Raw genomic sequence first — 15401 nt, 5'->3', positions numbered from 1 at the left:
ACAACTCCCAGGCACAAAGGTGGCACATCCCTGCCATCGACTGGCTGCAAAAACACCTACCAGGCTGAAGGAGGGCCAAGTCCAGACAAATCTGGCAGGCCTGCATAGACAGGAAGATCAAACACCTTGGAAGAGTCATTTGTTCACGTGGATGGCTTCACAGTCAGGCCCACGTGTTTACAGTCCTTATGAGCGAGGCAGTCACCTTCGAGGAGATGTCCAGGGAGTCATTAGCAGTGCTAGAGAAACACTTGCAAATGCTGACAATAAAATTACAAGTGCCATCCCTACCGCTGTGAATAAGGCTGCCGAGCTTTCTCTAGGCAGTATCAGGAAACCCGCTATTAATTGTCCCTTCATAACCTTGCTTTACATCGTGTTTAAATGTTCTCGCTTGAAGGAAAGACTTTTTACAAAGGGTTCCTGTTTCCAAGTCTCTCTAGATCTTTTTTAAAAGCTTGCTGCAGGAACATTTCAAAAGGAACCTCTTAAGTTATTAATTTGGCTCCATCAGGCACTTCCAGACAGCGGGATATTTGCAGACACTGCTCATTTTTTTTCTCCATCAGACTTGCTTTTGGAAATCTATTTAACTGAACTTGAAACTTCATAAGAAATTTAATATCTTTACAGTCTATCTTCTTGGAAGGGAGCAGATGACCAATTAGGATCTGAGTTAAAACTCAAAAACATGTAACCCATTATCCTCCTCCCCACCAGTGAGAGTGCTGCCACCAAATCCAATACAACTGGTACGTTCCAGCTGAACCCCAGAGTCTCTGCCACGGACTAGCAACCTGCATTGTCAAAGCCTGCATCTGGAGGTCCCAGAACACAGAATAATATACACGCCTACTAAAATTAATCAGATTATATGTGCTACGTGTGACATTGGTAAGGTAGACAAAAATAAAGCAAAATGTTGTACAGTGCCTCTGCTCCAGATCCAAAAATCGCCCTCATACGTCTTTATGCCATTTTTATATACCTTGAGCCCTCTTATCCATCTGAAACTAAGAAATCATTTTTTTCGTTGATCGTAGGCAGGAGTTTACGGACATACTTCTTACTAATACTGATGTAAATGAGTTACCATTTCAATTTCACTGGTTTTAACAAGTTAATATAGCACAGGAATTTGGTATTCCTCCTGTTTTCACTACTTCACACTCGGCCTATCAGTCCCATTAGGATTATTCTTAATGTATCTGCACAGTTGCAAATTAAACAGTTTTCAGTTACAGAAGCTCCCACAACAGCTCTCATGCATCCTTTCATGCTCTTGCACAAAAACTCTCAACTTAACTCACATCTTTTTCCAGATGTGTAGTTTGAGACTGAAAAATTAAGTCCATTAAACACCTGAGAATTTATATGGTGTCATAATAATTTCATATTACCCATGGCCTGTGCCTGCCCATGTTCTCTACAGGTCACAGAAAGCCTACCAGCTGCACATGCAGTCTCCTCTGCCTACTTTTCATCTACATTATGCAACAACCATATGTTTATTAAAACATTCTCCTAATACTCCTTTGCCCTGACAGCAACAGCAGCATATTCCGGGGTTGATACTCTATTAAAAAGAGAGGACATAAATACGAAGGAGAAAGGGTCTACACACAGGGCAGCCCCCTGTGACGAGGGGTCACCCAGAGTGCAAAAGGAATTCTAGGGAGAAGCAGCAAGCCAAACCCTCAAACAAACCTCTAGCCTAACATACAAAAAGGAGAAAAAGCATGCAATGAAACAGATATTCAGACAAAAGGGACAGGATGGAAATCTGTATTTCTTTCAGGTAAAAAGGATTTGTAATTTTTTTTTTAATCTGTGCCCAACACCTAATTACAACACATGAGAAATGGATTTACAGGGCACTTTTAAGCGCAAATGATATGGCCTTTCCCTCTGCAAACAGGGGAAAGTAAAGAAATGACGGGAGAGGCAAAGTCCACATGGGAAGCGGATGTTCCAGGGCTGAATCATAGATGGGACTGAAGAAAGACTAGAAAAGAAAGAGAAGAGGAAAGTACAGAAAAAGTTAAAGCATTTTAAAAACAGAACAGGAACTCAGCAGGCAAGGAAGTGGAAACTACTGCAAATCATGAAAACAGTAACACACAAAAGAGATAAGAAAGCCATCCTAAGCCAAGAAGGGTGGAACAACAGTTCGGAGCAAGGCCAGGAGGAGGAGAAAACCAGGTCAGAGCTGTAGGTGGAGAGAGGATTATGTGGCAGCTTGAAGATAAGGTTAAACAGCTTGAACTTCAGGCAGCAAGAGATGAGGGGCCAAAAAAGCAATTCAAGGCAGAGAAGATGATGTGGCTGGAGCAACAAGAAAAGTTGGCAATTATACCTTCAGGACAGTGTATGGGAGGGGAAATTAAAAACCCACAAAAGCAAGAATAGGGGAAGCCAGGGGAAAAAAAAAAAAAAAAAAAAAACCAAAAAGAAAACCCAACCCACAACCAAGTCGCCACCCAGACTCCAACAGTTGAGCTGAGAACTGCAGGAACATTTTTAGAGCCACGATTGATGTTCCCAGATGAATCACTGGCGCTTAGAGAGCTGCTTTTGCTCGCTTCCTCTCCCCGCTGCAGGCTCTTACCCCCTTCCTGCGTTCTCCGGAGCTATCCTTAGCTCACCCTTGCACAACCTTCTCGGGGCTAAGAGATTGCAAGGAACAGCACCCATCTCCTCCCCAGTTTCTCCCTGAAGACTTCAGTTAGCACTACTGGAGCTCTTGCCAGCTTTGGCTGTATCTGATTTTTTTGAGAGTCACCTCTGCAAATGAAGGATAAACCCATGAGCAGAGACACAAATAGGAGCTCAGTTTAAGCACACGTGGTCTTCTCAGTCATCTCAAAGCAGCCCAGCTTTCCTTGCTCCTCACCAGGATCCTGGAAATTGTCCAGCCCTGGAAATTGTCCAGCACCGCCCAGACACCTCATGGGGGATACTGGCAACTTCAGCATGAAAAAAGAGATACTCTGGGAAGCAAGAGAAAGCAAGAACGGCCCAAATTCATGGAGAAGCAACATGTGTTCCCTCCTCCATCATCTGCTCTGCCTACACATTACATGCTGTCATAAGGATGCCACTAACAGCTAGCGCAGGTTCATCAAGAGCCAAGACAACTTACAGTCAGAGCAGTTTTATACCTTCACCGTAGCCGCATAGTGGGTCACACCACGCTACCGGGCAAGGGGAACAGGAGCTGACGTGTCTCACCAGAGCGGCACAGGGGTGACAGAGCTGGCGAGTCGCAGTGCAAACACACACACACACAGCAGGCACCAAGTATTTCACCCCGCGCCATGGCCCGGTACCCGCACTTTCCAGCGCTTAATCACTGTGGATGGCTATCATGGAAATAAATGCATATTCACAAGCTATTCTTAGCGTTCACCGGAGAGGCGATTACCAAATTACCCAGTTACGTAATCTCTTTTATATAATCACTACAATGCTCTTCTCCTTATGCAACACAGAGGGTGACCGTGGCCGGCTGAAGTAGCTCCTTCCCCAAGGAGCACCGCACGGGGAGCACCGTGGGCAGACGTGTTGGCTACTGCAGGTGCGTGCATGGACAAGCCATGGCAAGAGCTGACACGAGGTGACCAAGCTTTTCAGAAGCAGTGATGTATAAACATGTGCCTTTGGCCCAGGGAAGTCAGGAGCATCCCTGCCCACGCTGCTACAGAAGATGCATGGGGTGGAGATCACTTACACCTCAAGCTGGTTGAGATGCCTAAGTCAAAGGCGCCCAGCACCCTCCAGGCAGCCTGATCCAGCGCTCACTAGAAGCAAGTGGAATGTCTCCATTGACTTTTAATGGGCTTTGGGGCCCAGGATTAGGGCTTTAATAAAAATAGGAGGTCAAGATTACGACAGAATTAAAACAAGCTTAATCCAAATGCCCCTGGCTTTGTGCCACAGCCATGTCCGTGGTTTCCGTGCACAGGGAAAGGCAGGTGAAGCTGCAAGCGAAATGGGTTCCTGCAGGGCACCTCGTGACAGGCACACGCACAGGGAGCTGGCAGCATGGGGCAGCCGCTCCAGGAAATTTCACCTGCGGTAAGGTTTTGTGCATACCCCAAGGCATCTCCTACAGTGTTTTCAGGATCTCGTCCAATGCCTTCTAGGAAGACTGCAGACATCTACACAGAGGATTGCCACATACAGGGTGTAGTGAGACCTAGTTTACTGATGTTCACCCAGGGCTTTAAGTAGTCAGCATCAAGAACATTACCTGCAGTAAGTGAGAAGCACAATTTAAGTCCTGGATGTCAGAAAATACAAGCTCCAAGATCCACAGATCACCTGCAAATCCTGGGACACTTTTCCATTACCACGCTGTGAGTTCAGCATTAAACTCAGCTAGCTGCACACTGCTGGCATTATGGGAAAACCCCAAACTGCGAAGCCCCTCAACAACAAGGCATTAACACTGCTAAAAACCAAAGACCTAGTTCTGTAAATACCAAAGGAACAGAAAACAGAACAGACTAACAACTTCGATTCCAATTAACCTCTTCCAACTGACACTCAAATCCAAAGGCATCTGCCTTAGCTTTTTCTCAAGGTTACGTGACTAGTAGTATTTGGCCATTATTTGGCACTTACTGCTCCTCTGCTCCCTAGTTTCCCTAGAAATACAGGTCATCCCAATCAATATGCAGGCAACCCCCCAGCCTTAGTGTGGCACAATATGCTTTATGCAGGGACACACGTGCATGAGTTTGGGAACAGAGACTGCTATTGTTTCAGCTACAGAAAAAAATAGTGAAGCAGCTTAATGTTATCTTACACCGTCTCGAACTACGGGACGACCCAGTTCTGGAGGTTAAGCCCAATCCCTTATGCTATTATTACTTCTGTATGACAGCTAGGAGGTGCGAGCTGCCTTAGTTGAAAAGCAGATCAGAGCAGAATCGGGGTCCCACATGCAAAAGTCCACTGCACGCTTTAGTGCCCATTGTGAGAGCACTGCTGATAGCTCGGGACCGGCAGGCGTCCTCAGCACTATTGCTGCTCAAACTATTGAAAATCATGATTCTCATTAGGGATATTTGTTTGGGATAGACAAGACAGCACTCAAGACAGAAGCAGCTCATGTCAGCCTTAAAAAGCAAACCATGTAAAAATAGATTTAAAACTTATACACATCTCCTGTCCCCCTTTTTTATTTTGGCTAGACAACTGGCTGACTAACTGAAAGCAGCATATTCAGACAGAAAGGTTTCCTCCTCTGTTTTGGACTGAAACCCTGCCAAACTTAATACCATTTGAACAAATGAAGGTGGACTTTTAAACCCATTACCCTTCCTGTACCAGGTTAAGCACACGGCTCCAAATGTGGTGGGGAATCATAGAATGGTTTGGGTTGGAAGGGACCTTAAAGATCATCCAGTTCCAGCCCCCCTGCCACGGGCAGGGACACCTTCCACTAGCCCAGGTTGCCCAAAGCCCCGTCCAACCTGGCCTTGAACACTGCCAGGGAGGGGGCAGCCACAGCTGCTCTGGGAAACCTGTGCCAGTGTCTCACCACCCTTATGGTGAAGAATTTCTTCCTTACATCTCATCTAAATCCACCCTCTTTCAGTTTAAAACCATTACCCCTCATCCTATCCCTACACCCCCTGACAAAGAGTCCCTCCCCATCTTTCCTGTAGCCCCCTTTAAGTACTGCAAGGCCGCCATAAGGTGTCCCCAGAGCCTTCTCTTCTCCAGGCTGAACACCCCCAACTCTCCCAGCCTGTCCTCACAGGGGAGGTGCTCCAGCCCCGCGATCATCTCTACGGCCTCCTCTGGACCCACTCGAGCAGGTCTGTGTCCTTCTGATGTTGGGGGCGCCAGAGCTGGACACAGCACTGCAGGGGGATCTCAAGAGCGGAGTAGAGGGGGAGAATCCCCTCCCTCGGCCTGCTGGTCACACTTCTCTTGATGCAGCCCAGGACACGGTTGGCTTTCTGGGCTGCAAGCGCACATTGCTGGAGCATGTTGAGCTTCTCATCAACCAATACCCCCACGTCCTTCTCCACAGGGCTGCTCTCAACCCACTCATCGCCCAGCCTGTATTTGTGCTTGGGATTGCCCTGACCCATGTGCAGGACCTTGCACTTGGCCTTGTTGAACTCCATGAGGTTTGCACAGGCCCACCTCTCCAGCCTGTCCAGGTCCCTCTGGATGGCCCCGAGCTGGGAACTTGCACTGTGACTTGCCAGCAGTGAATTCCTGGATCTCACTTACACCAGTATTGAGATAATTATCTGTAGCAATGAGCAATACATTTTTCCCCTTAGGAGCAAAAATTAAAGAAAACACTTTCTTGACTCATCCTTGCCTGGTTCTTGCATCAAGAGCTGAAGCACGCTTACAGTCACCTGCCACGGCGAGAAGTATCTGCACCGACTTTGCATTTACAGAGATATCATGGGGAAAGCAGAAATGAATTTGCTGTTAACAGGTTTTCTATCCACTTCAGTGAAGAGATTTAATAAAATTGGGAGAAATGAAACACTGAGTTACACCTGGACAATTCCCCAGGTAGAGACCCTTACGCTGTCACCATACTGTCATGCCTAAATAGGAGTCACTGTGCAGCACAAGCACTTTAATATCAATCTGTTGTGTTGAAACTAAATGGCCTGTACTAAAACCAGTATAGTATAAACAATTAAACTTCTCTGGTTAGGTAAGGAGCATCTCCTGTCCAGAAACAGAAAAATACAGACTCAGGCCAAGACACACAAGAGAATTTCGTTGGCCTACCTATGTCCATCACGCATACAGAAAGACACAACCGTGCTAGCAAAAAAACCCAAGTTTGCAGCAACTTAAAACAAGCCTGTCTTTGCTGCTACAACCATTGGCTTTTTGTTTGTTTGTTTTGCTATTATACATTCCCTGACGGAGCTCCTAATTTCTTGAAGGCTAAACCTTCTAGAACACAAACACACTACCAGCTCTTAACCCCACGGCAGCACAAGCCTCTCACTGCACCCACAGTGCTGGCAAGACCTAGCTAAGCACAGTAAGTCTACAAAAGCATCACCCTCCCTTGGGTGTCAGTGCCATTGAGCCCCAAAAAGAAGATGAACACGGGCAATAAAATACTCCTCTAGCATCAAGTGTAAGGCTCTTGAAACACATGCTGCCCATGGTCTTTGGCCTGCCGTCAATGAGACCCCTGCCACCCCTCCACATGCTCATGTTCCTGCACATTAATGTCATTTCAGGGTTCTCCAGTTCCTCCTCTGAGGGAGGATCCAAACAGACTGGAACGCACGTAAGAAAGGCATAAAAATACATTAAATGCTCTTGCCTTAACTTAGTGTATTGGAAAGACAGATTTGTATAGGTATGAACTGCATACTTGGGATCCATGATCCTCACCTCTAACTCTACCAGCACAGGACCTGAGAAGGAAGGATCCACCCTCAAAACTAACGCCAGCTATTTAGTTGCATGATGCCCATCAATGTCAGAGGCAGGAGACCAAGTTAACTGGCACACCATCATTCCTACTCCAGCTGGAAAGGACAAGCTGCTTACAGAGGGCTTGAAGGCAGCCAGGGCTGGAGTCAGGGGATGCTCCCATCACCCTGCTTCAGCACCCTACAAAAATGGGCATTTTCCACTGTCACTGAACTTTGAACCTAAGGCCCAGATCACTTCACAGTCACTTCCAATGAAAAGGCCATGTTTTTTTTCATTCAGACCTCCAAACCAGAGACTGAGTGAAGGGTGTGCTGGAGGACTCTTGTGTTCTCAGTTACCCACTGGCTGGACTGGAGGACAATGGTCCCTCCCAGGCTGCAGCTGATGGTGGACCTTCCCAAGAGGTAGAGTCTCCAGACATGATCCCCTCCCACCCCACAGACAGGAAAGGCTGAGGAGGTCATTAGCTCCAGGTTGAGCACTTCTGCTCTGACAGACACTTGGCAAGCAATGTGGGAAAATGACAGGATGCAGTCTGAAAAAGTTAAGTCTTATCTAAGAGTATCTTTCAGGGAAAAACAAAAACCAGACTCTGCTAGTTTTCCCTTATAGCAGTGCATGGAAAAGGTCTGCACGATTGCCTTTTACTCCAGTACAAATGAGGTATTATCTCATTTGTTCTACTGAGTTTAGTGGTGGATTTGGCAGTGTTACATTTATGGTTGGACTCAATGATCTTAAAGATCTTTTCCAACCTAAGTAATTCTATGATTCCCATTAGGTGACACCTAATGTATTGAAACAAGAAGTATGCTACCAAAACGGGCAGTCCTGCTCCAGGCCATACGTTCCCCTTCTTCCCTTGCAGCAAGTTTCATGATGCTACCACTGCATAAACCTCTACTGAACCGATGGGAAACTACTCCCTCTCACTTTTTTCCCCCATCCTCTTTTTGGTGGCTTAGTCATCCATAGCATCAGTGGGTTGATCCAATCCTTCTGTGGCTACATGGTCACTAGACCTGTGGAAGCTGGCAGAACAAGGGGTTACAGATCACCCTTGCCAGCAACAACCCACCTCTGCATTAGATGAGACACAGATTAGAAACCACTTCTTGCTAATTCCTTTCCTTCCAAAAAATCTACCAGACTGAAAGCTGAGTCATTGAGAAAGAGGAAGAGATTTTTAGCTGAGTTATTTAAAACACGGGTTTAGTTAACACCTATTTAGTGCAAAGCTGAAGACACACTTGAGAATAAAGACATTTTTAACTCAGCAGTGAAAACTTTTCCACTTAATATGTGAGAAACCTGTCAAGATATACTTTTCTCAAAAAGAAAAAAAAAGGAAAAAGAAAAAAAGAAGACAGCATTCAACACACCCAGACTCCCCTCTCATGTCCCCCTGAAATACCAGGCACGGTATTCCATCTCACATATTACCTTACTGATGTCAGGAAAGTGATAATATCCACTCTGTAAGACCTTATCTTTCCCTTGTCTCAGAAGTGCTATTTAATGCCCAAGATCCCAGGCTGTGTCCCCAGACCTCAGACAGACCTAAGATTCGTTGTCCAAAAGGCACTGTTCAAGCAAAGAAAAAAAGAGATTGTTTTAGAAAGGCTTTGCCTCTTGCTAGTCAGAAGAGTTTGCATTTGCCATAATAAACCTGAACAGGATTTCAACAAAGCCTTCTGCAAAACACAGAAACTGTGGAAACAGCTGCATTGCTGAGGATACAAAGCATCTTCAAAACTTAGGCTCAAAAATTTAAAAAATGCTAGCTTTCTGTAACTTTTTTTTTTGTTTATATGGATTTTACTTTGTATCACAACAAATTTTAAGTACATCGGCATTTCAGCAAGAAATAAGAAATTTTTATTTCAAATTCTGTAGCACAAGCTCAAGCATTAATCCGTTCCTGCCTGTAAACTCAGCCTACACAGATGAGCAGAGCAAACCTGTATGTGGGCACACTCATTACAGTTTTCCTAAGCCTGTTCCTATTAGAGTAAACCAAAATAAATTTGCATTAAACCAGAGAGAATTTCCATTGAGCCTTTTTTTACTGATTTTAGCTAAATCCATTTTCAAAGAGCAGCTGAAGTCTAAAGGCTTGCTTTGGTCAAGTTTAACACATCCTTCCAGACACCTGCATTAGTTGAGTGGGAAGTACCGAGCTAAAAGAGTCAGAGGACTTCCCTTTTATAAAGAAAGCATAACGGAAGGTGACTGCTGTAAAAAAATATAAACAGGTTTGATAGATGCCTTTTCTGATGAATAAAAACCCCCAAGCCCAAAAAAACCCACCGCATAGCTCTTTGCACCTCCCGTTAGAGGATGCAAATGGCATTCGGCCACCGTTCCCTTCCCGCAGCAAACACGAATCCAACTCCTCCTCAGCAGGAGCAAAGTGAGAAAAGTGTGCAAGCTCAGTCCTCCCGCCTGGAAATCACAGCCCATCTCACTGCTGTCAAGAGGTAGGGAAGACTTGCCAGCACCAGTTGGATCCCCAAACTATAAATTATACGTAAGCTCCTTCCTGCCTTCACAATGCAATAGCCGCTTTCCAACCGGCTACAAGAGGGTAAGAAAAAAACCACCAAAAATTATTTAAGCTGCTAAGCCCCTACACAACTAAAATTAACAAGGAGAGAATTAGTGCACACACCTACACTAACAACTCCTTTGCAGAATTTTTGGGATAGACTTTTTCCCATCACTTTGGTTATTCCTCCCACCACCCACTGACGCAACACTCACAAGAGTGAAAACATCAATAGGACACTATCAGTGGGCTTCCACAGAGAGGGGCATCATAGAAACAACCCTGATGTGCATGCACATTCTTACATTCAAGGGTACATGCATTCCTATAATATGTATATAAAGGAAAATCTGACAGCTAATGGACAGAAAAAAATACCAGAAACTGGGGTGTGAGGGGGTGTGTCGCCCCATAACCCTCACAACTTCTTGAACTCTACCTGTGCTACTATGATCAAAATGTGGCTTGTTTTCTTTAAGATTGGTGGTTTTGCCCATCTCAATGTGCTTGTTCCTACAAGGATTTAAAAAAAGAAAAACAACAAAAAAACACCAAACAACCTCTTCAGGAAGGACAGAGATTTTAGGTTTGTCTTATTTGCTAAAATCTGTCCCGTTGAAGTCCATTTATAAAAATATTACTAAAAAGCTCCAGTTACCCAACTGAGAAGCACTAACCAACTTTGCGTTTATTTAAATAAATCTTGTACGACAGACTGTCAGGAGTGTTTGTATTCTATTTCAAGTTAACACATTTTGCTGTCCATGACATGTCCATTCTTTCATTCTTTTAAAAAGAGGCACTTCACTCTTTTGTAATATCTTTCATCTGACAAATTAACAAGAAGAGGACTATACAGACCACTTGTTTCCAACCATCCAATCAGCAGTATTTCTATCAGCATCCATATTAAAATTCTTAGTAATGAGAAACTGAGTGTGTAAAAATATCAATGCTAGTATTTCCAAAAGAGGTGATCTAAATTTTGTACAGCCATGTGGAAACCTCTGTGGTAGGATTCTCACCCACATCTCTCACTACCTACAGCGACTACCACATGCCTCAGCTTATCTTAATACAGAGCACTAAAAAACTTGACTTAAATATTCAAGCAGTTGCATTAGCTCCTAGGTTCCTCTGGACACACCAGATTGGCCAACCAGAAGTTTAGGCACCTATAATTATTTGACAGTTTTGAACGTTAAGGCTACGCAGCAAGCTACTCAGTAGCAATAACAATAAAATTCCTTATTTATTACCACTGCAGCACAGGGAGGGTCCTCTACTGGGCTTGAACAGCTCAGGTGAGCCTCCCCCTCCTTGAGTTGAGCCTCCCCCTCCTTGAGTTGAGCCTCCCCCTCCTTGAGTTGAGCCTCAGCCACTGAGCACTTCTGCAGCTTGCAGGACAGAAAGCAAGCACTCAGTCTGAGAAGCCACACAGAGATGCTCTGGTGCCTTCATTCAGCCTGAAAATAAGCTCGCTTCATCATCAAGGGGGAAGGGGGGCTGCTTGTTTAGTTCTGTTTTTTTCCGCCATCCAAAGACCTTGCTATGCATTAAAGTCACACTTAAGCCAAAGCCCTTGTGATGTCTGATGAAATAAAAGCAGAAAATCTTGATTTTCTTGAAATCTTGAAACAGGCATCACTTTAAGGACCTTCTCAAATCCCTCCATAAAACTAAGAGCCATCTACTCATACAAAACTGAGACAGAACGCAGTCCTGTCGGTGGAACCATGAGCCGTGCTAGCAAGCAAGACCACTGGCTATTCACAAATGTTGAAATCACATACCCCAGTACTAGGGTCTACCAGACATCCAGGCTCCTGGTGAAAAAGGGCGTTTCAGGCAACTGAGGTTAATAACACACTGCTACCTCCAAGTAGCCAAATTAATTTGAAAAAGACAGATGGATGAAGATTCAGCAGTGTTCATTTCTTCCTGCAAGAACCAAAATTACCTGTCAAGTTATCCGCCTTAAAAGTTCTTCATTTTAGCTTACACGTTAAACTGTTTAGTCGTGACTCAGTTGTGAGCAAAACTCATGGCATCTTTGGCTTTTCTGCCCCAACAACACGGTCTTCTCAGAGCAGAGTTTCCTGGGTCCTGGGGTTGGAGATTTTTCTTCCATCATGGCAAGTCTTTATGGTTATGGCAGAAAACCCTCATCAAACAAGGAAACTCTGAATTAATCCCTGATACCTACCACAACAGTGCTCTGGGCGTTTCTGTAATCATTAGCGTATCTCAAGCTGTTCTAGAGAAAGGACCAGTGTCTTAGCATCAAGAGCCAGCATTTTCTTACGTGTAAATCCTGCTTTGATAGCGATGCCTTCAGTGACCTTTGTGAAATCACCTGTCAGCACACGCAAGTGCCTTCCCCTGCCCCTCAGTCCCTCTTTCGCATCTTCTGCCTTTACATCAGGAACAGCAAACCATCACTTCCCTGCCGGAGCATGGCACAGTCAGTTACTGTCCAGGCTTCAACCTGAAAGCCACAAAAAAACCACTCCCCACATCCAAACTCACACCCACCATGAACTTGATGTATGTGTTCTTGTGAAGGAGTTTATGCCTTTCATCAATATAACCAGAAATAGTGTTTTTAATTGCACACAGAAAGAAAATACATGAACATCTTTGGTAATTTAACCAAGGAGAACTTTAAACATCAGTAAACTACTGCAAATTGCTCTGAAGGTCTAAATGGCTTCTCCCCCCCCCACGTTATTTGGATAACAGTGAAAGCCTTTTGCAAAATGATGAATGAAAAATATATTCCTCAGCTCACGGTCTGTTAAATATTAATTAAGATCATGTCGAAGCTGCAAACAGATTTAAGATAATTGTGACAATGCTATTTCAGATAATAGCCCGTATGGAAGTTAGTGCGTAAGACAGCAAAAGTTTCAAATAGCAAAAACCTTCTAAACAACCAGATGTCTCCGACTCAGTTATTTAAACCCCCTGCATTCTGTTCCTGGGCCTTTTTTTCCTGTAGCGTACAACTTAAACCAATATGTAATACTTCTTATTTACATAGCATCTCATTTAAAAAGGTACGCTAAACACTTCCAAAACAGAAAAAAAAATCCAAAAAAACAGATGGCAAAAGAAACATTCTAGATTAAAAGAAAAAGGAAAAAAACCCCAACCACAATTAAAACCAGTATAAAAGCTTAAATAACAGCAACATTGGCTACATGCAAAGAGGATTTATGCAAATTACTTTTTTTCAGGCATGCAGGATCTTTTTCAGCAGAATACACGTTAAGAGAGCAGAGACATCTAATCAAACAGATCGTGGAGGGGCGAAACCTTTCACACTCTCAGATGAACAAATTCCCTCTGGGAAATGCCGGTGCCTGTTTCATTTAATCGACATTTTGCCACTTGTGCTTTCTGAAGAGCTTCTACTGAGTCAAGGAGCAATCGCGGGCCAGGCTCTGGGCCAGGTTTACAGCCAGGGTAATGAGACGCAGCCCAATTAACTTGAAAAGAAGTTACATTCATTTACATTAAATGGTGATTTTGATCTGAGTGTTTTAATGGGATGATGCTGGATAACATAGTGGGCAACATACCAGAAATCATTCATCTACGTAGGTGGCATAAACATGTAGTAAACATCATTTTCATGAATTATATCCATTATCGAAAACAATAATTACACAGCCAGCACTCTGGTTTCCATGTATGGGTTTGGTGGTATGTTGTTTTTTAAAAAATTAATTCATTTTCTGCCTAAACTGTTCCATCACAGAGGCAGCACAGCTCTCACCCCTCCAACACCTTCAGCTAGACTGCCTCTGGGCTTTATAAACGTAAAGATGTGTCCAAGAGAAGCCCACGGGCGTTCCCAAGATCACCCCAGCACGCCGCCGCACGTGTCCCGGAGCTGGCAAACGTGCACATGGCAGCGTGCCCTCGACAAACCTGGCCCAGGGCGGCTGCCGATGCCCCCCCGCCTGCCCCTGACCCCAAGGTTAAACCAAAGGCCAAGAGACAGCTCCCCACCACAAATCATCTATGGATCTGCCTGCGCAGAACGGAGCTGGTTTCCCAGCCCGGTGACAAAACTGCGTGGCACAAATCCCCCCTCTGATTAAGGCAGGCTACTAATTTTTGTCGTTGTTTGCTTGTTTGTTGTAACGACTCAAGCTGCACTACCGAGGCTTTCCGAGAAGTTTAACCACGCTGCTCAGTGCCACCACGGCTCCTCCTGAGCTGATGCCGCCACACCTCTACCTCGCAACGTACATTTTGTCCACGAAAGGATATTTAAATAAAAGATGCACCTTCCATTTAACCCTTGCTGAAAGGCGCAGGTTTCGCGTCCCCTGGAGAGCCAGCCAGGGTTTTGGGACGGCACAGCTTCCAGCAGCCGGTGCCCCTGCCTACAGGTCCCGTGTTACTCCGCTCCAGCACACCACAGACGATCTTTTCCTGCTCCCGCAATAAAACGTTAAAAAGCAGACAAGCCGGGTGGCTGCTAACAGCCGTGACTACTGCACCCCGCAGCCCCCGAAGGCAGCCGAACCGGGTTTGGCCCGGCCCCGCCGCTCCCACGCGCTCCTGCCCGGCGGCTTGTGGGGTCAAGGCCGTTCCAGCAACGCCATTAACCCCAAAATAAATCCTGTAGCACCCCCAACTTCCCCCCACGGCTGGGTACGGGTTGTCAGCCTCCCCTCCGCCGGCCGCGCAGCTTCAGGTCGCGACCGAGGGCAGATCCCTCGCGGACTGAACCAACCGCCCCGGGGCTGCCGGAGCGGAGCAGCGCGCCCCCCCTCGCCCCCGGCCCACCTCACCTCCCACAGCAGCGACAGCAGCAGCGCGACCCCGGGCTGGAAGCGGTTCATCTCTCCTCCTCCTCCTCGCCCCGCCGGCTCAGACGCGCACGGGCGCTGTCAGCGGCGCCATCCCCGGCGGCGGGGGAAGCTCCGGGGCACGGCGGGGGGGAACCAGACGGACACGGAGGGGCAGTGAGCGGAGCGGGCGCCTGCCAGGCAGCCCGGGGGAAGGGACGGCTAGCAGCCCGCGCCGGGGCAGAGGGACGGGGCGGGGACGGAGGCGGGGAAGCCCCGCAGCAGGGCGAGGGCAGGCTGACCCGCCGATCCCCTCAGCGCCAGCGGCCGGAGCCCGGCGGGCAGCGCCGCGACGAGGCGAAGGGCAGCGCGGAGCTCGGGCGGGCGGCACAAAGAGGCCGGACGCCGCCGCGGCTGAGGGCGGGGAGAGGAGTCGGCCCGCCCCGGCACCGCCCTGCGCCGCTGCCCGGCCCGGAGGAGGGGGTGTGGGGAGCGGGCTAACCGCCCCCCCGAGCCCTGAGGGGCGGGCAACGGGCGTCGTGTGGGCCCCGCCCGCCCCGCCCCTGACGGCGACCGACCGACCGACCTCCCGCCGGCCGGCTGAG

General features: G+C 46.7%; 1 protein-coding gene across 1 annotated transcript in view; it reads right to left on the bottom strand.

Annotated features, from left to right (window-relative positions):
• The window catches only part of VOPP1 (VOPP1 WW domain binding protein), a 69699-nt gene extending 54500 nt beyond the window's left edge, over window positions 1–15199 (bottom strand). The window contains exon 1 of the mRNA XM_074891541.1: window positions 14800–15199. Within this exon, the coding sequence (XP_074747642.1) occupies window positions 14800–14850 (51 nt within the window). The 5' untranslated portion in view covers window positions 14851–15199. The remainder of the gene's footprint in view (window positions 1–14799) is intronic.
• Window positions 15200–15401: the final 202 nt, after the last annotated feature.

The sequence above is a fragment of the Strix uralensis genome, chromosome 1 (assembly GCF_047716275.1).
Source record: "Strix uralensis isolate ZFMK-TIS-50842 chromosome 1, bStrUra1, whole genome shotgun sequence".
Taxonomy (NCBI): Eukaryota; Metazoa; Chordata; class Aves; order Strigiformes; family Strigidae; genus Strix; species Strix uralensis.
The sequence above is the reverse complement of the archived record's forward strand: the minus strand, read 5'-3'. Positions and strand labels throughout refer to the sequence as shown.